The 24,224-nt window shown below is 41.0% G+C and overlaps 1 protein-coding gene across 2 annotated transcripts in view; it reads right to left on the bottom strand.

Annotated features, from left to right (window-relative positions):
* Positions 1 to 24,224, bottom strand: part of fbxo41 (F-box protein 41) — a 59,716-nt gene that overhangs the window by 35,433 nt on the left and 59 nt on the right. The window contains exons 1-4 of one of the 2 annotated variants that reach the window (XM_074687778.1): positions 24,206 to 24,224; positions 23,086 to 23,190; positions 9,659 to 10,467; positions 7,200 to 7,429 (exon numbers count right to left, since the gene is read on the bottom strand). The exon at positions 24,206 to 24,224 is cut by the window's right edge and continues 59 nt beyond it. In XM_074687778.1, the coding sequence (XP_074543879.1) occupies positions 7,200 to 7,429; positions 9,659 to 10,207 (779 nt within the window). In that variant the 5' untranslated portion in view covers positions 10,208 to 10,467; positions 23,086 to 23,190; positions 24,206 to 24,224. Of the gene's footprint in view, positions 1 to 7,199; positions 7,430 to 9,658; positions 10,468 to 22,833; positions 23,017 to 23,085; positions 23,191 to 24,205 lie in introns of those variants that run through there. The other variant, XM_074687783.1, reaches the window with a different exon arrangement.

Below are 24,224 nucleotides of genomic sequence, written 5' to 3'. Positions count from 1 at the left end.
ATCATCTATTGCAGGGGTGGCCAACCAGTCAGAGACCAAGAGCCACAAAAATGACCATGGTACTAAGGAGAGTCACGTCACACACGGGGTCTTACAAACGCACTTCCTCTCACACAAAAACGAAATGACATAGAATGAAAATCAATACATTTTCAACTTTCAAAGCGAGATTCATTGCGTTTGTTAGTGTGTCTAAATTTGTACAAGAGAAGAGAAACTGAAACTCAAGTATCAATCTGTACACCCAAACATTGATCAACACTGATCCCAACGTTGGCATCAGTATATCAATATTTTAAATTGATCGGCACACCACTACTCATAACTTTATTAATAAATGTTTATGAATGGATCAAAGAGCTGCACACCGAAAGGCAAAGAGCCACATGTGGCTCGCGAGCCGCAGGTTGGCTACCCCTGACCTATAGCGCCAAACCTTTGATGCCCTTTTAGAAAAACAAATCCATAAATGGTTAATTGTTTTATCTCTCATCAGTGTCAAGGCACAGATTCAAACGACAGTGTTATCCTCCTGTACTCGTCGCACTAACACTTCCCCTGAGATAAGACACAATTAAGTATTAAAAGAAACAGTCGGTGATCCTGCAGCCACTGGAGCATGGGACAGTACTATGTCCTGCTGCTGGATCGCTCAGTGAGGCCAGCCGTCATTTAAACAGATCACAAACTGTCCCATAATAAATGTTACAGACAAGATCAGAGTTAATTAGAGAGCTCTTCAAAGAACCTGCTGGAACAATAATAAGACAATTGGTCTATTAGTGGTTGTGATAATATGATTGAGCCTAAATGAACATTTCTGTATGAATCTTCAAGACATCAGTAATAGCTGTAAAGATTCAGACAATATTGGAAGCATTTCTGTGACAGCCTCAAAATGAGGCTGTTTTTCTAATGTGAGAGAATCTGGAGCACACTGTAATGATGGAGATAACCGCCCCACCATTTCTCATTCCTCCTCAGGCTGCAGTTTCTGCTGATTACAGCTGCTCGCGTTTCTTCCAGCTGCCACCGAACCACTTAACAGCCATGCTCCAGGGACTCTGTTATTCATTCAGTGTAGATGCCTCACTGTAGAGTGATGTTTATCTGTATGCATTTTCTGCGGCTGTCACTGAGCGAGCTTTCTGTACTGTTGTTTGTGAATGAATTTTACTGCAAACTAAACTGCATGCTGAAATGTATCTAAACACTCACTGTACCTGAGGCATTGGCATGCTCTTCATAAATGTTTACAGTGATCCTGCATGCTGCATAAATTATTACGTTGTGTCAAATTGTTATGCATATTGATGCTCGCAGCAAAAGCCAGTCGTAGGAGTTTCCTCTGTTGCATAGCAACTCAGAGGGAAGTGACTCACATGTTTTAGTACTTGCCACCAAGGATGTGCAAACACGATGCACACCTCCTTGAAGGAGTTTCACAGATTCCCTAAAGTCACTTCAGAGCCTGACAGTTTTACAAAAAAAAGGCAGCTGGGTGAATTAGGCAGACATATTTGAGCCAATAAGCTGCTCTGTGTCTGCTAACAACTGCTTAGTCATCAACCCTGCTGAACATTCACCGACTGTGATGCTCTTTTTCCACCTCAGACGCTGCATTTTAAAGTCTGAATGAGCTTTTTGTTTGAGTGCCAGCTTCTCCTTAGAGACACAGACGGAGGGAGAGAAAGGAGGAGAGACTGGGCTGCTAGCACAACTAGGAGACAAACAGGAGTTTAAGGGAATGACCTTACCAGTCTGACGCTGCCAGGTTTGGGTAACACAAGCTCAGACACTGTGACCTTTAGAGGAGAGGGGCTGGACTAAATAGAAGAAAAGAACACGTTGTCTCCCTCTTATTCAACTCTCTAAAACACTGTGTGCATCATTCTGTGACAAGATTAAATAAGTCAGCCTCTAATCTTCATCTTCTACACTGAGCTAGCTCTATCTTGCAGTGAAATAAGAAAAGTATAATAGCTGTGTGAAGTTAAAGGCACAAAGAGAGTGTAAACTAGATGACCCACAGAGTATACACACTGTCAGGAGCATGACAAAAAGCAGTGTAGGATTCTAAGGGAGACTACTGGCCTTTTTCCACGAGCACGCCTTGGCCCCACTGTACTCGACCCAACTCTACTCTACTCTTTTTGTGATGGTTTTCTACTAGCCCGGTTCTTTGACCACTGGTAGGCAGAGTCACCATGAAACAGCTGGGTAACACTGCGTCCACGTCATTTTGAGCCCGACACAACAATCGCAAACAATGGGGGACTTGGAGGCAATAGTATACTTGCTGCTTGGTCTTTGGCTTTTTTTCACAAGCCAAATGAAAGAGGAACACCATTCTTGCAGTTGTTGTTTAAAAATGGCAGGTGGCTCTCATCCTCTTATGTCCCGTCTTATTTTAGGCGTGCGCTCATGACTCATCGATGACGACATTGTCTGACCAATCAGTAGCGGCAGTCTGTGACATCAATTTTTAGTGTTGGCTCAGCTTGCTTGGAACCAGAGCGGAGTAGGTATTAAAACTAGCTGGTTGTAGGCGGTACCAGGCCAGTGGAAACACGCTGCAAATCGAGTAGGGCTGAGTAGAGTAGGCCCAAGGCATGCTAGTGGAAAAGGGCCATAAGTGAGCTAAGCTGTAAGCATGTTGAAAGTCAGGATGAATTCTGAGAACATAAAGTATGGACTGTCTATACACACCTGAAAATCAACAAGGAGATAGCCAATAATGTTAAGAGCAATGTAACTTTCACGGGGGCGTAATGTTGGACCATTTCATCCACTGTAAGGCGAGAATAACAGCAACAGAGGAGTCATCAAGTAAGACGGGATTAACATACAGTTGAAGATCAGTCTAAGATCAATGCAAGGTCAAACAGTGTGTCTGTGTGTATGTCTGAGTGTATCGTTTCACTGGGTCACACTCTAAACAACTTATTCCCTTCGCAAAAAAAGTACAGGAATGCTGCAACTGTGCTTTTTTCTGCTGTGTGTGTCCCCTCTCAGCTGTCAGTCACACCCACTACTCACTCTTCCCTTTAAAATGCTGACAAACACCAACAATTTTCAAGTTTCTTCAGTGCACCATAAAGATGCCAATGGTATAACTGTGTACATTTTAGAAAGACTGAGAGCAGACCAGAGACAGGTCACAGATATATACTGCCTGGCCAAAATAAAGTCGGCACCTGGATTTAACTAAGCAAATAGGTACAAGCCTCCTATTGGATAATTACTGCATGGGCGATTATCTTTCAGCTGGCAAGAAGTTATTTAACCCCAAGTGATGCCATGTCAAAAGACACATCCTGTGGTCATGGAAAAGATGTTATTGTGTTTGAGAAGGGTCAAATCATTGGCATGCATCAAACAGAGAAATCATCTAAGGAGATTGCAGAAACTACTAAAATTAGGTTAAGAACTGTCCAACGCATTATAAAAAACTGGAAGAAGAGTGGGGACTTATCGTCTTCCAGGAAGAAATGTGGCTGGAAAAAATCCTAAATGAGCGTGATTAGCGATCACTTACACATTTGGTGAAATCTAATCGAAGAGAAACAACAGGACAACTCAGGGCTATTTTCAATAGTGTGAGGGGAACTCAAGGGATTGGGACAGAGCAGCTGTGTAGCCGTAAAAAAGCCACTAATCAGTGAGGCTAACTGCTACAAAAGGGCTTCAGTTTGCCAGGGAGCATAAAGATTGGACTCTGGAGCAATGGAAGAAGGTCATGTGGTCTGATGAGTCCAGATTTACCCTGTTCCAGGGTGATGGGCGCACCAGGGTAAGAAGAGAGGCAGATGAAGTGATCACCCATCATGCCTAGTGCCTACTGTCCAAGCCTGTGGGGGCAGTGCTATGATCTGGGGTTGCTGCAGTGGGTCAGGTCTAGGTTCAGTAACAGTCTGTGCTCAAAGAATGAAGTCAGCTGACTACCTGAATATACTGAATGACCAGGTTATTCCATCAGTGGACTTTCTCTTCCCTGATGGCGCGGCCATATTCCAAGATGACAATGCCAGGATTCATCAGGCTCAAATTGTGAAAGAGTGGTTCAGGAAGCACGAGATGTTCAATCATTTTCATGGATTGGCCACCAGAGTCCAGATCTCAACCCCAGTGAGAATCTTTGGGATGTGCTGGACAGGGTGGATGCTAAAATCCTGAGGTTGATTTCAATACCATTTTTAGACTTAAAAAAAAAAAAATTAAAAAGTTAAAAGACTTTATTGCAACTTTCAGTTGTTGTTGGCAACCCACCTTTAACAGTTGTAGTTTGCATTTTTACAGAAATTATGTCAGCTGAGAAGGATTAAAGCTTGAAAGAATAAATGAAACTAAAGGCAGGTTTATTGACATTCCCACAACAAGTAACAGCAGCTATTCAAGGCCAACTCACTGGAAAAATAAAAAATTATTTCATCATTATCAAAATTTAGGACATGTGCCTGAGATTGTGTGATTTGCTTTAATGTAGTATTTAATTTTTCTTTTTAAAACTAGTATTGACTTTTATTTATAGCTGGTGTATATACCTCTCACAATCTTTATTGTTGTATTTTAAAGTAACTAGAGTCTTTAAGTATATATTTCATTAAATTCTTTTCAATTTTTGTATTTTTCTACCGACTATGTCAATTTCTGCTGTTAAGTGTTAACACAACAATTTCCCAGTTTTGGATCAAAAAGGTAATTTTATTCTACTCTATTCTATTCTATTTTATAACTTTATCAGCTGAATGTTTAACGTCCCAATCAGCGGACAGTCGCAAAGAGGAAAAAAAATATTCATGGATATTTTTTGAGTCAAAGCTTGAATACCTATAAAATTTAATACCTCATTAAACCACAATTAAGACTTTTTAATACTTTTTAAGGGCCTTAATTTTCCCAGAAATGGAGGGGGGGTTAATTATGATAATTTTGGTACTTGACAAGTCATTTTCTGTTTTAAAGAAACAGATATTGATATGTTTGGATTTTTACTGGTGTCTTGGTGAAGTTCAAAACTCTGCTATTGGGAAAACTCTAGTGCAGTATTCTCTTTTTTAAGTGCCGAGGACTTTCTAACAATAAATCATACTATGATACTACAACAGTCTAGCACAGTCTTAGTCAGTGACACTCAATATTTGGTTCCAGTGAGTGTGTTCTTGGTTGAAGAAACACTGGGCCATGATGTATAAGAAACCCCAGTGCAGCTTAACATAAAGTGATAACAAGTGTTGTAGTTTCATCCCTACAAGACAGGTACATCAGTTGCAGGTTAGACCACTTCCCCATGAATCAGCTGAGAACACATTCACAGCCACATACATACAAACACACATACAGAGCATTGATGTGTGCTGTTGTGTGTCTGTGATTCGATAGAGGCCAAGAGCCTTTCCGTCTCTGACCTGCTGACACTCAGGCTGATAAAGAAACTGAGGGGAAGTGATAAAAACCAGAGGGGAGATAGAGAGAAGAGGCGGGCTGTCCTGTCAGATAAAAACACAATACAGATACCAGATGACTTTAATATGAGCCTTGACTGATACTTCCGACTGCAGGAGCCTGTGTTTGTGCATACAGAGGCCATGAACACACCACAGCTTCATTTTTAAAAGTGGACAAAAATGGCAATGGCCGCAACCAATCATTGAAAGAGTACAGAGAAGAAATGTGTCCTCTTTGAAAACAACTATTTTCCCATTTGCCTTGCTTGTAGCTTGTCAAATTATAAATATCACTGGTGTTGGGCACACATTAAAGTTCGCTGATATTCATTTCTAGTATAAACCCCGCCTTGCCCACTCTTTGCTCCATGCTGTGGGAGAATTGCAAATCATGTTCATCAGATTCGGAGCCAGCAATAACTTGCATCCCCACGCTGTGAATTACAGCCAAGCACTCCCTCTATTTACAGCAGCCGCGCCTCTAACAATCTCATAAGGCAGCGTGGCAGCTTTATGGAGGGACTGGCCTGGGAGAGAGATAGGTGGAGGGGGTAACTAGACATCTCAGCTGCAGACCCAGCTGTTCCTCTCTAACTCTCCATTCAGCCTAAGCAGCTAACTGGCCCTGCAGGGCACAGGTATATGGAGACAGCAGTGGGACAGATGCTGACCACATCTGGTGGAAGGACACAGCAGAGAATCGCTCAATCAATGGAGAGTTGGGGGTGAAGGAGAAAAGGGGAGTGTGTGCGAGTGTTTGTATGCTTGACAAGTGATGTATACAGAAGAGCTGTCTGAGGTTGAGGGAATGTTTGCATTCAAGGGTTTTAAACATTTTTTTTAACTTCTCTCCTGCTTTCTATCAAGGGAAATGTTGAAGCATTGCTTTACCTTTGTAAAAATAAGTACAACTGTGAGATGAGGCATCCTTCAACTTCACAACCACTGAAGAGGAGTGAGTAAAGCCAGGTGTTTACATTTATATTTTTGGATTTGTGATAAAATGTAGGCTACAAACTCAGCTAACTCAGTATCTGAAAAAGAAAACAGACTCAGCTGGTAGAGCAGGTGCCCCATGTACAGAGATCAAAGTATTTGTCAAAATTCCTGTAAAACTTTTCCTGGTCCTGGCATGACTTGGTGCATTTCACTTCCCTTTATTTACCTACATTTCCTGTCTCTCAGCTTTCCCATACAACTGCAGTTCTTTGAGCATCCACTTGAGGGTTGATACTAAAAGTGAGTCAATTCCAATTAGGTCCCATATTAAAATGCTTAACATTACCGCATGATTTAAAAAAGCACATTTTGCTTTCTATGGCTGAAATCCAAATGATTGACAATTATAAAAGAGTGAAATTTTTTCTACGCATTCCTCCCTGCTAACACATTTGGGAAAGTTCAAATATGACCACGCCTGACTCTAGAAAACAGGCCTGGCAGTAGCCAAAGAGCCCAAAAAGAAAGTTAGCGAACCAGTAGGTGTTGTCATGTGGCTACATCCATACCAGTCCGTAACCAAAACATGTTTGATCTACTAATACAAAAGACAGAGGAAACTGGACATTTCACTAAACATCACAGTGCCATGACTGGTTTGTTAAATTCATGATTTCTTATATAAAAATGGAGAAGCTAAAAAGAATTTCAGCTCTGATCAAACACACATCATGTTATCAGAAAATCCCCCCCGTCAGGCCAGCAGCAGCAGTAGCTCCAAGCCCACACCGTGTCAGGAAATGAATCACTTACTGTTGTTTGTGAGTGAGCTCCTCCTCCTTATTCACCAGGTCCTGTTTCAGATTGGCTAACATTTCCACAGAGACGTCCACCTGACGGGAGAGCTCCGAGGCCTTGTCTTCCAGGTCCTGTTTCTCCTGGCTCAGCCGCTCACTCTCCTGCTTGGCTCGCTCCAGCTCAGAGCTCTTCCTCTCCAGCTCTGCCTGAAGACGACCCACACGGGCCGCTATTTTCTGCTCCACCTACGGGACATGAGGAAAGTCAACTGCCTAATGTCCCACCATTATCATCACATTACATGAAAATCATTTAGCCTTGCAAATGAGCATAGTAGTAGGCTGCTAACCCCACAACAGACCATTCTTAACTTCTACCAAACAGTAAATCCTAATATCACTAAGAATCACGTCTGTTATGCTTGAGTTATTTTTTTTTGCACTGATATGCACTTTAAATAACGATGACATGTTTTTGAAAACTGTTCCTTATTTTGGACAGTGTTTGGACTTTGTTTAATTATTTTTTTTAGTGAAGAACTTCTTCATTACAATTATACTGCTGCAAAGCTGCTGCCTCCAGTTAAGTTATGCACTGCTTACTTATGAAATGTAATAGTGATCCAGTCAGTTCACACCAGTGACAGCCTCATTAATTGTCTCACTGCTGCTAATTTCAAGGTTTCTAAAATAGACTGACAGTGCAGAGAGGAGCTCTACTGGTGGCTTGAGATCTGAGCATCTTTCTTTCTGCAAGGTATAAGGTTATTGTGCTAGTGCTGAAATGAATGAAAAGCCTGAAAATGTGATGAATTTGACATGAATGGCAGGTAAATCCTGTAGTTTTATCACATTTGGTCTCAACCCAGAGGGCGTTGCTTCATGGTTTATTTTGATATTATACGTCACATTGTGTTTCAACTTAATTTCCACCCACTAGAGGCAGTACTGAGCTTGCTGCTGCTACACAGCACTCAAATTACACTTAAATGGAACAGAAATGAAGCAACATGATTCAAGACTTGTAATAGCTTTAAATTGAATTGCCAGCACTTTATGGAAAATTATACTTCATTAAAGGTCCCATATTATGCAAAAATCACTTTAAGTCTTTTAGTGAAATTGGTGGGTCTTTGGCTTTCCTTCCAGCCCACAAAATGTGATATTCAATGACAAAACCTGTACTTAGTAGCGCTTGTGAATGTAGAATCCTGACCTAAAACGAGCTGTTTGGATTTTGGGGATTTGCCTACGTCAGCGATTCCCTTTTTTGACCAATCAAGAGCAAGTCTGACCTGATAATTCCACTGGCACAGATACCCTCCGAACCCCCTCCCCACCCACTCCTCTCCCCGCTGCTAGAGAGATTTCTCAGCAGCGGGGAGGAGAATGCCAAAGTTGAAGAGCCATCACTGTTCTGTTTTTGGCTGTAAACAGCCACATAGTTCCATGCACAAGCTTCCCATCTCGGAAGAAGACAAGTCTAAGTGGCAAGAGTTCATTTATCAAAGAAATGTGCCACCTACACTCACTACTAAAACTGCATGTGTGTGCTAGTCACTTCACAGCTGACTGCTTTTCCAACTTTGGACAGTACAACAGAGGGCTAGTGAATAGACTGGTCCTGAATCCAGGCACATTACCAACCATCCGCCAACAAACCTCGGACCCTGGAAATGTGAGTATTTTAAATGCTGTGGAGCAGATGTAAGAGCTTTTCCTCAGTGTCCCCCTTGTCTCTGTGTTAGCTTCAGGATGCTAACTGTAGCTGTGGTTAGCCTGTTGTTTTAGCCTGTAATGTTATGATAAACGAGTTAAACATTGTGCACTCGGAGCTCATGGCGCTGCTCTCAGTGATGCGGAAGAGCGGGGCGGTATCAGCGGTGGCTCATTTACATATGAAAGCCACGCCCACTAAATCAGACCGTTCTGAACAGAGGGGCTATGAGAGCCTGGAAACAATGCTACTGTGCTTAATTTGTTGGCTTTTTGGACCAAAACATCTTACTAATATTCCATAAAGACATTAATGATCCTTATTAAACTGCAGAAAAGGAGCATAATATGGGACCTTTAAAACCAAAAGGTATAAATGACTCATCCTTCAACCTTTGTTATGGTAAAGTTCATCAAGGTGGCTTTGTAATTTTTGTAGCTTCTTATCACCCCAAAGCCTCGAACTGACTGGGATTTAAGTATCTTTCAAACTACAACCTCTTATTTTGTTTGTTTATGTATTTTTACAGATGTTCATGGCTTTTACCCCAGCTATTATGAATGATCTTGGATTAAAAAAAATATTGGTGGACACATTTCCCATCTCTCTGAAGCTGTTTTTATCAACGGTGACAAAGCCCAAACCCTAGCATGTACATTTAGAACAAAGAAATAATATGATAAGTGATTGTATAAATAGTTTTCAGCTAACAACCAAGTTTTGTCTTTAGCCATATGCCACTGTTTTATGCTATGTACCTCTTCAGACAGCTTCTCCAGCCTCTCATCCAGCTCCAGTCGCTCAAATGCCCGAGCCTTCAGTCTGGCCAGACCTTCCTCGTAGGCCGCCTCAACAGCACTGGCTGCTACATTAGCTGCCACTGCTACAGCCGTGCTTGGGTTTCCATGGGGACCAGGGTCTGTGGATGTCATGGCTTTCTTCATGAAAATCTCCCCCAGGGGAAACTCCACATTGGGAATGTACCTGGCTGCAGAGTTGGAATTAGCCGGGGTCAGACTCAGGTCGTCAGTACAGGGAAGCTCACGGCAGGGAAAGTGCCGCTCCTTTAAAGCTGAGGGTCGCAGCGGTTCAAAGGGGTCGTTGTTATTAGCGGGGGCAAGGAGAGCTCCCTCAGCCACAAGGGGCAGCAGAGCAGCAGCGTCACACACACTGTTGGACTTGGAGAGGACGTAGAGGGTCTCGTATGTGTGGTTGTACTCCAGATGGGCACGCAAGGACGACAGGCTTCGGAAGCGCTTGTGCTCCCCGCAGCGAGGACAGCGGTATGGCAGGTCCAGAGAGGCCATTCCTCGCAGTAACTGCCAGAGGAGGGTGGGCGCTCACGCGGCACAACAGCGGTGCCAGAATGAGGGCAAGGAGGTCGAGCACCTGACAGAACCTCTCATGGTGAAATCACAACAACTGGGCAACTACGGAAAGTCGGAGGGAGGAAGAAGAGAGATCCCATGTGCAATGGAGGGGCCCAGGTTGGTCACATGGTTTGACATTGTGTCAACATTCAGCTGGTCGTTTCACTTCATCCATCATAGTGACCCTGCCTGAGGTCCTAGAAATAGAACAGAAAACACTGTGAATTTTTTAAGATCAATTTTACTTAACTACTTAATCACATCAAATTAATTTGAGAGAAAGTTGATTTGGAAACAACGGCTAACATGTCAAGGGAAATGTTACGAGCATTTCCTGGATAACAGCCCGTTAGCCACTGTCACTGTAACTTTCACAGACTTTTTCATAGGCACTTTTTGTTTAAGATTCGGACCCAGACAACTTTATAAAAATGTTTATCATTAAACTGATTTATAAACACTAGTCATGTAGTCAAGGCACCAAAAGGGAAATGAATAAATAACACCTTCCTGGTCTGACTGGACACTGCTAACATAACAGCCACTTCTGATGGATATAATCGAAGAGGAATTATTCTTCTGCTAGTTTAGTGGTTTAGAAACATGAAACCTGCATTTTTCTAAGGGGTCTGAAGTAACTCCTTCACTTATTGACTCCAGAGGAAGTGTGGGGGTAAAGAAAATGGCTCCATTAGCGAGAGTGGCTGTTATAGACAACATCATCTTCAAGCCTGAGGTCTTGGAGGTCAGCCGGACAACACTTTCAGTCTGTTACAAGGAGATCTACACTCTCTTAACAGAGTTCTGTTCTTCTCATCCTGAGTTGCCTTCGCAGTTGCTTTAAAACCTTATTTAGTACAATACAGTGGTACCAAAGTAGAAGATGACACAGAGACACTTCGAAACACTAAAGAATTCAATTAAGGCAAACACAGCGTGCCACTCAACTTTCTTATCAGGGATAGTTTTTGAGGATAACAGTGAGCCCTGCTCACACAGAACTTCAGTCTGGCAAAATACTTTCAAAACTGTTTGTAATCAATTTTTAATTTGATCATTTTTCATTTGCTACTTTGATGCTGAGATGAGTCGAACCGCTGCAAGAACATTGCTTGACTGTGTTTATCCAATTATGAGTACTTGATGCCGCTGGTGAAATAAATATTCAGCAGGACAGCCTCTGCTCATTCCCAAGCTTCAGGTCCTCTAATTAAAGTGAAACCCTCTGATCGAGCACAGAACAGAGATGTCCTAAGAACTTCAGGTCAGTCTCGGGAACAAGTTGAAAAAAAGATCTTGTTTGCTCTTGAATTTGAAAATCACAGAGATAAGTGATGTTTTACATGTGTTTTCATGAGCTGGACAGTGAATTCTTTTTGTCAACATTGTTTACATCAGTTCCCTCATACAGCAGGGGACTTCTGTGCTCAAGATCCCAAGTGATAGCGAATATAACCTAATTAGAGCTAGTGTTTTCATTTTGTAAATAAGAGCTGATAGAAGAATATTCTGTTTCATAACCAGGAAGAATGGTGGGACTGATAAAATTTGATGCTTCATCCAATGGATGATTTATCTATTGTTATTTGTATTTTTCTAATAGGATCATCAACCTGAAATTAAAGTGTGGATCTCATGTCAGTTACATAGTTTTAATTACTTCTTACGATCATTGCAGAAATTTCACACCAGCAGACATTAAACAGTCATAGTTAGGGCTGCAACAACTAATCAATTGAACTGATTAAAATCGATTATTCAATAAGTTGGCAACTAATTTGATAATTGATTTTCATCTGCAACTTATCACGGTGTTTTGATATGTTTATTCGGAGGAGATACGCCCACTCTCCTGCTGTAGGCTACTGTGAGAGGTGCGCATGCACACTAGCAACCGCCACTGCGCATAACAACATGCAGAAGGATTCATAATGGTGGCCGTCCATGGCAGCATCACCTCACGAACCTCCGAAAACCTTCAAAAGCTGGGAGCATTTCTGCCCCAACAAAGCAAAGCAAATGACCATTTGCAAACACTGCAAGGCCGACTTTGCCTGGCATGAGACCACGACCTCGACCTCTATGAAAGAGCACTTGCTGAGAAAGCACGTCGGCGTGTTGGAGACGGACAAAGACTTGCCTCTGTAAGTTAGGTTTAGCCTTCCTGCATGCTGGTAACCTGAAGTCTTAGCTAATAGTTATAACTAATTCCTCTTTACCTTATTTTCCTATGTGGTAAACCGTTCTTTTTTTTTTTTTTTTTTTTTTTTCGAGTTCAGTTCTTCTCAGTTTCAGTCTTTTGAATCGTTAACCTGCACTTTGCATGTTGCTGATCCGGTCTGGGGTGGAAATACTATGTGCATGTATTTGTGTGTTTATATGTGTGTGTGTATGAGACGTATAAAAAATTAGCTGGACATTTTCTTTTCATCACATTTATGAAGTCATACGAAAAGTAAAGGTGCCATGGATGCCTATGTACAAAAGCATCCCTGTTATTAAATGTGTTTGTTTACAGAAAATGAGTCCGTGGCCAATCATATTTGCAGATTCAGCACTACCTCCAAGACAGAGAAAGCTGTGATAAAGTATTGCCAAAGGAAAAATGCTTTTTATTGTCTTTATTGCTGTTTAGAAAATACCTTAAACAATTTTAAGCTGAATTGCAAAGGAAAGTGCAAAAATGTGTCATTATCTGATTCATCGATTAATCATTTAATTATCGTTCGATTAGTCAATTATGAAAATAATCATTAGTTGCAGCCCTAGTCATAGTGATACTGTCTGACGGAGAACTACTTTCTTGCTCCTTGCCTTTGAACTTGTTACAGAAGTTATGATCATTTTTTTGTTATGAATTGTTATTGTCTGTCTTTAATGTCACAATTTACTTGCATTTTAGCAAAGATCAGAGAAAAAAGGTCATCTAAACTACCCAGTTCATCTGAGAATTGTCAGTTGCTATTTATGACTTGATTTAATTACTTTTACAAATGTTCTCAAAATGAAGAAACCAAAAGTTTCTTTATACGGAAAAATAATAAAATTCCAATTAAGTCAATATGTCTTAGTTTACAGGGTTCCTTTTAAAGCCTGCACTTAAAACTGATCTAAATATTCAAGTGTAGCTCATAAAGTACAGCAGTCATAGTCTGTATTACAGAAGATTTAGACATTTTTGGACATTAACAGGTGGTATCAGACACCAGCTCCATTATTGAGGCTCATTCCAGACCAGGCCCCCTTTTCAGGACTCTCTACAACAGCCGTTAATGAGAGAAGCAGTAGGCACAGACATGTGGGGCAGTAATCCCAGATCACAGATGCAGACCGTTCCTCACAGAGAGCTTCTTTATGCTGGAAATCCCCACAAGTCACTGAGACTGTTATTAGACGTCTGGGAAGCTGGGAAGCTGGAAAAGGGAGTGATCTGGCAAACTGTGCCCGCTTATTAAAGAAGGAGGATCTCACAAATGCAGTCACTACACTGCAGACAGCAGGCGCTCCCATCTGCTTAAAATTACTGAGGGTGGTATTCAAACAAGCAGGCTGGATGGAATGGGAGGAAGTAAGGCTGTTTGGTAGTCACATGTCACATCCTGCCAGGAAAGCGTGGCTAAAAGACCCTAGAGAATGGTTTTAATGTTAGATGGTGATTATTGAACAGTGGGCATGTGCGTCACATGTAAGAGGCACAGACAGCCACAGCCATCAGAGCCCTCATTTTACTGACTCGGAGATCACCTTTAAGTCTTCAGCACCAAGGCTTACTACATAATATGAGAGAAGAAAAGGTCAAAATACCCTGACAGCAGAACGTTAGACTGTATCAAATAAACAGTTAACAGACACACCTACAACCAGTCACTTAAATAAAATGGTTTAGCTGCAGTTGCATGAATGCCAACAGCTGCTGTCAAAAGTTTAACATATTGTTTCATTTTTTTTATTTCTGAAGATTTACCCACAAATTTTTGTCAACAAATTCTTAAATCTACAAAAGATGATGATACTGACTGTCAGGAGTCCAGCATGAACTTGACTTGCATGATGGTAAAACCATAGTGCAACAACACAAAAACAGCTGAGTTTCTCATCCTGAGGGTGTTTTATGGAGAAAATAGCTTCTGTGTGGATACTGTAGAAAAGTCATTTTGAGTGGCCTTCATCATGTGATCAATTCAAGTGACTGCAGCAGAAAAATATTCACATGCTTAGAAAACAGCAAAAGAGTTATTCCTGCACTTGTAGTTGATTGTAAATACAGCTGTTCTACCTATAAAAAATATCAAATTCACATGATTCACGATGGTTCGATCTTAAATTTGATAATTATTCTGACTATTTCAGAGGGGAGATGGGCTCTCTCCCCTCTGAAATAATAATCATTATTGCTTGCATAATAATAAATTATTTTGATGAGACTGGTCCAGACAGAAATGTAGAGTTTGTATCATGGATGGAGGATGGCATATGTGCCAGCCTTGTGCTGTGATCCAAACCACTCGGATGTCAGGATTTTCCAACATTCAACTTGAAGAAGTGTACTGGAATGGCCACTTAAGTCAGAGCTCTGACACCAAAACTCGAAGAAAAAAATCCCCCCCCCACTTCCCTGAGATTGGTGCATCTTATACAACTCTGTTCTGTATGTAAGAAGAGTTCATATGTAGCTAATTTGATAAGCAGCAAACAAAATCTGTAATAAATCTGTCAGAAAACTTTTTCCTCAGAGCACACCTGCTCAAAACTGCTCTTTGATTAATCCTCCTTTTATTGACAGCTGCTTTGTTTTTGATGTCTGACACAATACGCCTGGAATGCTAAGAAGTTCAAGGTCAGAGTTTCCAACTCAGAAAATCCCAACCTCTGATTTGTTTGGAAAGCAGCACTACTCTCATGCGCAGAATAAAAGTCTATTTTTTTCTACCCTGGAAACACAATTTTTGACCAAAACCTACTTTAAAAAGCACATTTTTTACAAAGAGCCTTTGACAAACCATTACAGCAGTATTTTTAAACTGCCAGCTGATAAGCCTTGGGACCACTGCACTGGCATTGAAGAGGTACTCTAAGTAAAGGTTGCAGACATCAAGACAGGAATCTCTCTGTGCTTTTTTTGTCACTTTGGCACCGTTCAGATGCACATCTGTTACAATCCCAAGACCGCATTTTAAGTTTGGGTCTAACAAGCCATGCACAGATTGGGGCTGATAACAGTGATGCTTTAGCAGTGCAGCCACCTGGTGCTACAACAAAATATCCAAGTTTAACAATTTTTGCATTAAAAAGAGCAACATTTACAACACATGTTAAAAATGAAAGAAATTCGGTTAAAGTCCAGATGTAAGACATCTTATTTATGTGCTTGTGTACACTGATGGCACTTCTGATTTGAATATTCTGTTTATTTGTGTCTGACTTATATAAGCTCAGGGCTGATGGGAAAACACAGTCATTAGTAAAGATTTCAGTACCGTTTCTGCTGTAGGCAACATTCTTGACTGACATGCCAGGCCATTAAAAACATCAACTAAATTGGTTGTTTTCTTGCTGTTTAACCCTACAGTACTGATTTCTACTGGAAATCTATTTTCTAAAGGCTCTTTTCCAGGAACACTAACAATCTCATTTGAGCCGTCTGTCCATCCCATGTTAGTTTCCAGACAGTCAAACAAGGCTCTAAGGTCAGCCCAACATGCCTTGAGCTGGACTGTTTTCTTTACAAATAAAACAAATGTGTCTTGCTCTGTGTCTTGTACTGTTTACAGAAGCAGTAACCTGAAGTCAAGGGGTGTTTAAATATGCAGGAAGCCAATTTCAACCACCTATTTCCACTGCAGACAAAACATTTTCAGAGCATGGAGTCTGGAAGGAGCTGCAAGCAGATATCCTCAAATAGATAAAGGAAATAAACTCACAGAAAGGTGATAATGAAGAGCAGAAGTGTGGGTGTGAGAAAGCTGCAAGTGAGAGAAAACGTGTCTCACGTTTAGGTGTTCAATGCTTCAAGACTTTTAAAAGTCTTAAAGGAGTAATTGAAGCAAAGAAGAACAAAGCAGCTGATCCTGTTCCTGACACAATCAATTAATAGACAGCTTTCAATCACAGGTATCAAGTTTCAGGAGTGGATCTCCTTTTTGTGTACCCACTGCATGTGCAGGGTTTATGCTATTTCCATTGCTGCTCTAAATGTTGACACCTGTTGTATCAAAACTGTAAATCATGTGATTTTCATTCAGGCCTGCATAAGCCCTCAGAGATAAAAGCTTGAAATCCATATTACTGCGGTAAAATCAGATGCTCTTTGAACAAAGATTCTCTCCTGGGCTATCTGAAAAAGCATTTCTGAATTTAAATACTATAGTTATGCAAGTCATTGGAAAACAGGTTGTGTACACTGCATTATTTAACCGTTTTCAGAGGCACAGATGCAGATAGAGACAGAGGCAAGCATCAGTAGCATTTGTTTTACACCACAGGCTTTGTAGATCTGTACAACTAGATACTTAAATATTTTAAAAGTCACTCACTGCAACTCAAACATCCCAGTAGGTGACTGTCTGCCGACTCAGCCTACCTAGGGTTACTCTCATTTTTAATTTTTCTCTTTGGCGAGTGCTGTCTTCTGCTTAAGGTCTCAAAAAGACATGAGCGTTTTTCTATCCACAATCCATCAACATTTATCAAAAGTGAAAAAAAGAAAAGGCTATCACCTCATATGCTGTTTTTCTGAACATTTAATCATACAGCACTTTGTGAAGTCTTGTGAAACATACTTGTCACAGAGAGGAAAGGCCATGCTGTGACCTTGGATGCTAAAGCTCTGCAGAGGTGTTTGTACAAAAGGATGGGAAGACAACATGTGGGCTCTAAGACCACAGGGTGGGGTTTTAATGTTTCTGATGGAGGTGTTGTGTGTCTGGCAGCTTGTGTTGAACACCACACGGGGAAAGGGTTTAGCATTCATAGCTCATAACAGAAATCAATAAGATCTGAGGACAATAATGTTACTATCGCTGAAAAATATTGGTTGCAATAAATTTTGCATTGAGAATTCATTGTCCAATTAAGGGTATTAAAATCCTTGTTTCTAGCTTTGTTGCATACAAAAATACAAAGTGCTTTTTGACAACAGTCTCTTTCTCTGTTTAAGGCTCTTTATGTAAGGTTCTGACTAAATAAAAGAAGACATCTCAAGATGAATAGAGACACAATAACTCCAGTAACAGTGGCACATCATTTATTTAGATTCCTTATATTATCTGTGGCCTCTGCTGCAGCAACTGCAACAGATTTCTTCAACCCTGCACCATGTGCATAAAACATCAACTGGCTCTTCAGCTACAATAACATCAGAACTGTTAAAAGTTTAGCTCTGAACACTGGCTGATCAAACTGGTTTGAATTCATTCAACAAAAAAACAAAAGCCACAAACTTGAACCTAAATGTCACCCAGCTCACTCAGCAGGCTGGCTGTGGAGCTCTATCTCACTGTCAGGTGGGATTTATCTCCCTGCACTCTCTGATAAAGATTTGTTTAGCTCGGAGGTGTGACGAGCAGAGTGAGTCAGGGTGTATCACAGCAGTGCTGGCAGTACTTTGCAAAGCTTAAACCCAGAGATACTGCAGCATTGACCTCGACCTACCAGTTAGCAGTACGCCCCTGTACATAATGGTGAAGGTGCCAGGACTGTATGAGAGGTGTGACACAAGCATCAGCCCACACTTTGACAATGGAGCTTCTTTCCACTGCTTGTATTTCTCACGTATAAACTGTGCTCTTCCCACTCCCAAATCGTTATTTGCACAGTCGGCATCAGGAACTGAATACAGACATGAATAAAGGAAGATACTGAAGCAAAATGTTTGACATTGCATAACCCTAGTTTGCTCACAGTCAATGTAAAATGTCCCCCATTGTGGCTTCAAGTATTATAATAAGATGGACAATAATCTTTCAGAACATGTTCTCTTCGTACAAGATGAATTACTAAAGATTCCTTAATGCTCCACCAGAGGTTTAGTAAAAGCTCCTCATGCCTCCCAGGCTCCACACGTCAGAGCAAGTTAGTCCTCAGTAAGCCATGGGAGTCTTATGACAGGACAGGCTCACTACCTGGAGCTCCTCAGCTTGCAGCACAGGGCACTCCACACAATTATGCTAAAAAAGTCAATTTTATTTGAATTTTCTGCCAAAAAGTTATTATAAAATCATCTATAAGTATCTGCCTTGCACCAAACAGCAAACATTAAATTAGCACCTAGCTTGCTGTTTAGCAGTTAAAAGAACAACAACAGATGTTTCACTCAGAGGCATATGAAATGTTGGACTACACTTTGCAAGGTGTACATGAAATCAACTTTAAAATAAGGATTTTTTTTTATTGGTGAATGCTGGATGCATAAATTAACAATAGTTTGCTAAGGAGCTTACTGGTTTAGCTTAAAAAAGGCTAACTTTTAAATACCTGTTCAATACAAGCTAGGCCCCGCCCTGTTGGCTATGGCTGCCTTTTGCAGAAGCTCCCTCTTTTTTGTACGTTTCTAGTAATTTTTTCGTCTCTTTTTCATAATCTTTGTATTTGGAGTGGATCACTACTTTGTATGGCTCATTTGTTGGTCATGGACATCAAACTTTTTGTGGTGTCAGTGATATTTTTACTGCTTTTGTTCCTGTGTTTGTCTGGAGATCCTACATGTAACCATGGCTGCATTGTTTAAATGTGAACTCAGCAGTTAGCAGCCTGTAGCATGTTAACACTAACTGGTGTAAGGCCTGATGTCTTCCCACAAGGTGAGGAGAAGGTGTGAGCTAAGAAGTGACGACATCGACCTGTCCTTTCATCCACCGTTATTGGGAACGTAAGATCTATCTGCAATAAGACGGACGAGCTAGCTGTGCTAACCCAGCAACAGAGGAAATACCAGAAGGCAGAGTAGCATCATGCCATTCGCAGACATGGCTAACAGAGCTAACATCAGACACCAGCGCCATTGGAAAAGCTTCACCTGCTGTGAGCAGACAAGATCCAGGAGACAGACTGCTGAAGAAGCTCAGTCCTGGACCCTGTGAAAGTGGAGGCTGATGGAGAATGATGGACAAGCTGTCATCATCTATTTTCTTATGGACATTTTTGCACTTTCTATACACTTTCTTACTTTTGTTTTCTTAATTACTGCTGTGACTTCAATTTCGTTGTACTTGTTACACTGACAAAGTTTTATTCTATTCTTTTCTACAGTGCAATTTGCTACAATTAATTTATAAAAATTATTCAACTTGACTGTTCTCTTCATCTACCCCCTGTATGCTGTCTGTTAGTCAGCCATGACCAGACACACGATCAATAAAAGAAACAATGAACATGCTCTTCCTAATTTCAAGATATAACCTCAGCTCACACCTATTGAAGCAGTACGAACAGTCAGGTGTGCCTCGGCAAAAAAAAAAGGTCAAAGCTGCAGAGCTCACTGCAGTGACACCAAATTAGCGTCATTACGGGAGTGGAGGCTCGGGACAGGGCCAGGATGTAGCTGAATGAGATGAAATGACTCCCACAAATGTGAGAGGACACACAGACACCACCTCTGACTCGTCACTGTCTGCTATTGATCCATAGGTCTGTTCACTGAAACAATTATCCCCCTGCACGGACGAACAACACAGGCCTGGGAGACGTCCTTAAAAACATCACAGGTAATCTTCTGCTTTGTTGTTGAAATGAATTTACTGTGCAGAACTACCTATAAAGCATGAGAAATATCTTGTTTTTATTCAGATTTTTCATTTTTGAAAAGGTAGGATCTATAGGCTTTTTGATGAAGGAAAGAAAAACAAAAAATCATCCCTCCACAGGTAATAGGATCCATAAATAAGTCATGCCTGGTATGAAGCGAGCATTTAGAGCCATTAATCTGGGCCGCCTTTTCATACATGCTCTCAAATTAGTCACCTCTATCATTGTGCGCCACAATATCTGGTCACATCAGCACTGGATAAGACACAGTATTGACTCAGTATCCCATATTGTCTTCAAAGGACACATTCATGCTGTTTTTTGTACGTACATTCAGACCCTTGCGCTCTAGCCAAAATATAACGAGGGACATCCTAGCTTCTGTAGAGGACGTCAGAGGGAAATGATGCAGAAAATGGCCTCAGTGATTTGTGGCTGTATTTGAACTGTCTCAGCGGTCCTTTTATACTCATTAATCCTGAGCCTGTGTTTGAACGATATTCAAGTTACTTAGAGGAGTGAGAAATCCGCACAGATTAAATGTTTCCTCTTTCAACTGAGCCCGGAAATGGTCTTTCTATGAACGGAGATGCTTGAAAATGAGGAAGCATTTAATACAATTTGATAACATGTCAATCAAAGTGTTCACAGTGAATGAGCCTTCACAGCAATAAAGAAAAACTGGTCAAATTTAAATGTTTTCGAATCATGGGCCTGATCTTTGATCTCTTCGTCAAGGTTGGATAAACACCATCTTACAGACAGCTTTAATAATAACAGAACAGTCCTGAGATGCCTGAAGCTACTCAGCACAGGCACTGGAACAGTTCTGTACTAGAAATGGATGCTGTGGCAAATTTATAAATTAGTGATTAGCTTAAAGGAACAACAGCCTTATCACAAGTGAGAAAACATTTAAGGAAAAGAAACGAACAAAACTAAAATATCAACTTTCAAATAAGGCCAGAAACTAAAACTAGTCTTTGTTAGGAGGGAAAATGCTATCATTTTGAAGAATATGGAAATTAAGTTATTTAAAACCTAATAGACCAGTTTTATACAAATTAAACTTCAGCTACTATAAATGTATTGTACATTGTACTATGGAGACAACAAGCATCATTTAAAGACCTTATTATTCAAAGACCAACTTTTTCACAAAGATAACAAGGGAGATGTTGAAAAGAAGGATAATCTTAAGGAACCACATAAGTACATGTTGTCAGCTGCTTCCAGGCAGCTGCTAGCTAGCATTAGCACAATGTATGCAAGTAGCCTAGCCTATTAAACAAAATCATGTCTTTGCCCACAGATTAAGAACTACATGAATCTACAGGTGCTTTCTGTGGCAGTCACATTTAGATTATAAACATTAGTGATTTATGTATTGGAAAACAATCCCCTTTGTATGCATTTCAGGAAAGTTTGAATGAGTTTAGAAAGTTTCAGTTATACATTAAAGAAACAAAAAGCAACTTGAAAGAATGACTAAAGATTGCCTGTGTTGGTGTTTTTTTATTTGGAAGTATCCTTTCAGTGTACGTGTGTAACACTGACACATACACTTGAGTTCTTCTACATTTCAGTGTGAATGTGAATGCATAGAATGACTGACAGCATCCTGACAGGCCAAGTCACATCCATGTACCTAAAGCAAAACAGACTGATGGGTAGACCAACAAGAATGTAGGTAGGCAGTCAGATAACATATTCATATCAAGGTTCCTACATGCTGTGGCATCATGGGTTATGAATAAATGAATGTGGGATTCACAAGCTACACACAACGTAACATTAAAATAAACACACTATGGCTCCAGTGGGAACATCCCATGCCCTGGATTTTACTACACATATAAGATATTCTACAGCAACATGACTTTCTGCCCGCCATGTGATCAATGGAGAATCAACTGTCTGCGATGACGGTTACATGATGGCTGAGTACTGCAGGGATGTGAAAATACCTGTCCTAGACCCCTGAATGAAAAGCTTATCTCATGGCAAGTAAATCTAATCCCATCCAACAGATTCGTATCCAGCACCTTTCCTTGTAATCATTTCTGCTCTTGTCAGGGTGACAGTTAAAACTTGTGCCAATTCTGGTTTCTACAAACATAGCAGCATATAAACTGAGGCCCACTGACTGACTGAGTCAGATTTGTCATGCACAGAAGTCACATGACAGTTTCCAAACTCCAGCAATGTGCTGCCTCCAGAGCTGAGGCACACCAGGAGAGTTTGAGGCATCCCACGGGAATATAATCCCGAGTGTTTAAAAATTACAGAGTCATGACTTTCTTGCACATTGCCTGTTTCTACACAGTTCAAATGAGCTTAGTGTTCGAGTATTTAAGATAAATAATAAAATTGCATTCGAGCACAATCGAGAGAAAACAAGAATGTATGCAATGCTCAAGTTGTATGTGAAACATTACAGCATGCATACGATAAATTAAACAGGTTGAGGCTGTGTACTCTTTATGAGCAGATATCTTCATCGTGTAACGCAGTTCATCTTTACGTCTCCAAAAAGCAGGTACAATCTCAACACATCCAGGCCAAAAAGGCCGGTCACGGACTTCTGGAGGCTGATTCAAGCTCTCGATTGACAACCACTTATCGATCTAATACAGTTAACATTGGCACTTTGGGCGCAAAAAGAATCAATGGTCCTCATATCTGCACCGCACACATGGATCAATCACACGCAGCGTAGCGTGTGGGTGTGGACGAGCGGCACCACCAAATGTCATCATGGAGCAATGCACACCAGGAGAAAGACTTAAAATGCAAGAGAAGGCCTGGTCAGATTAATTTACCCAGAAAGCGGTGGCAGTAAAGGGACGACAGCCTGGCATTTACCCGATTTCCCCCTGTTTTCCAGCAGCGCTGGCTCATCGCTGGACTTGACGTTGCATAAATTTGTTGCACAGGAGCAGCAGCGGCGTCAATGAAGCGATAATTGTAAACATACGCAGCACCCGCACACGCACACACAAACACGCATAGAGACGCAAATGTGCTGTGAAGAGTGGGGCTGAAAAACAAGAAGAAATGTGCGTCTCACTCACCTCGCAATCTTCTCCCCATTTTTTTTCTCTTTCGCTTCAACCAAGGAGCTGCTCCAGCCTTCACTGACGTCACGCAGCCCCTCTCTGCAGCAGAGAGCAGCAGGCCTGCAGAGGACGATCAGGGAGGAGAGAGGGAGAGAGGAGAGGAGAGGAGAGAGGAGGAGAAAGAAAGAGAGAGAATGATTTAACAGATGCACACACGTGAATCATAATAAAGCACATCCCTCCCATCTTCCTGTTAAGGGGATAACACTGTACCTGTAAGCCTGTGGGTGTGGACAGACAGAGTAATGAGACTGACAGATTGACAAACATCATGGCCCATTCATACAACTCTATGTTACAAGCTGTTACAACCATTTGGTCCTGCTTGCTGCTGTTCTGTTTTTTAGTCAATCATATAAACACAGGGGTTGGGACATTATCTATTTCATGTTTACCAGCCATTCCTAGGGGGAGGCATGAAGAATCATACTGGGGCCCCAAGGCAGTTAAGAGGGCAACCCCAAGTTTTGGTTTTAAGGAGAAAACACGTGTGTATCCGCTGTGCCATGGTGACTTGTGCTATGTTTATAAAGAAAAAAGAGAGAGAATAAGAAGTATAACGTGTGTCAGAAAGAACAACTTACTATACTGGAAACTCTGATTAAATAAGTTTATTTATTTTTCCTTTGCCTTACAATGTGATGTAGACTACATCGCCGCATACAAGATCTAAAGGAGAGGGTATGAGTGAGTGCATGATGTTGTAACAGCCACAAGCTTTGAATTCAAGTATTGCAGATTTGAACGAATGAGGAGGAGAAAGCTTCATCAATAACTCAGTGTTGTCAGATATACTGGCAGGCAGATGCTAGCGAGCAGGTGTGCCGCTAAGGCACAAGTTTGAAAATAAAGTATCTATCAGTATTACTTTCTTTGTAGGCCACATTTGTATGGAAGCCCAATTGTTATATAACTTGTACTATCTTAATGTCTTATTAGAGATCCAAATAGACAGGCAACAATCAGTGTAAATAAATCCAAAATTACAGGCTGTAAGTCCAAAAATCAAACACTATTCTAAAAGGAAAAGATAAAATACAATAAAACAAATTAAATTAAAATGAAATAAAAATACCTGCTAGTATGCTGTCAGA

This window comes from Halichoeres trimaculatus, unplaced genomic scaffold, assembly GCF_033239565.1.
Source record: "Halichoeres trimaculatus isolate MK-OKI-2021-1 unplaced genomic scaffold, fHalTri1.1 fHalTri1_scaffold_2, whole genome shotgun sequence".
In the NCBI taxonomy this organism is placed as follows: Eukaryota; Metazoa; Chordata; class Actinopteri; order Labriformes; family Labridae; genus Halichoeres; species Halichoeres trimaculatus.
This window is presented reverse-complemented; position numbering and strand designations above follow the sequence as displayed.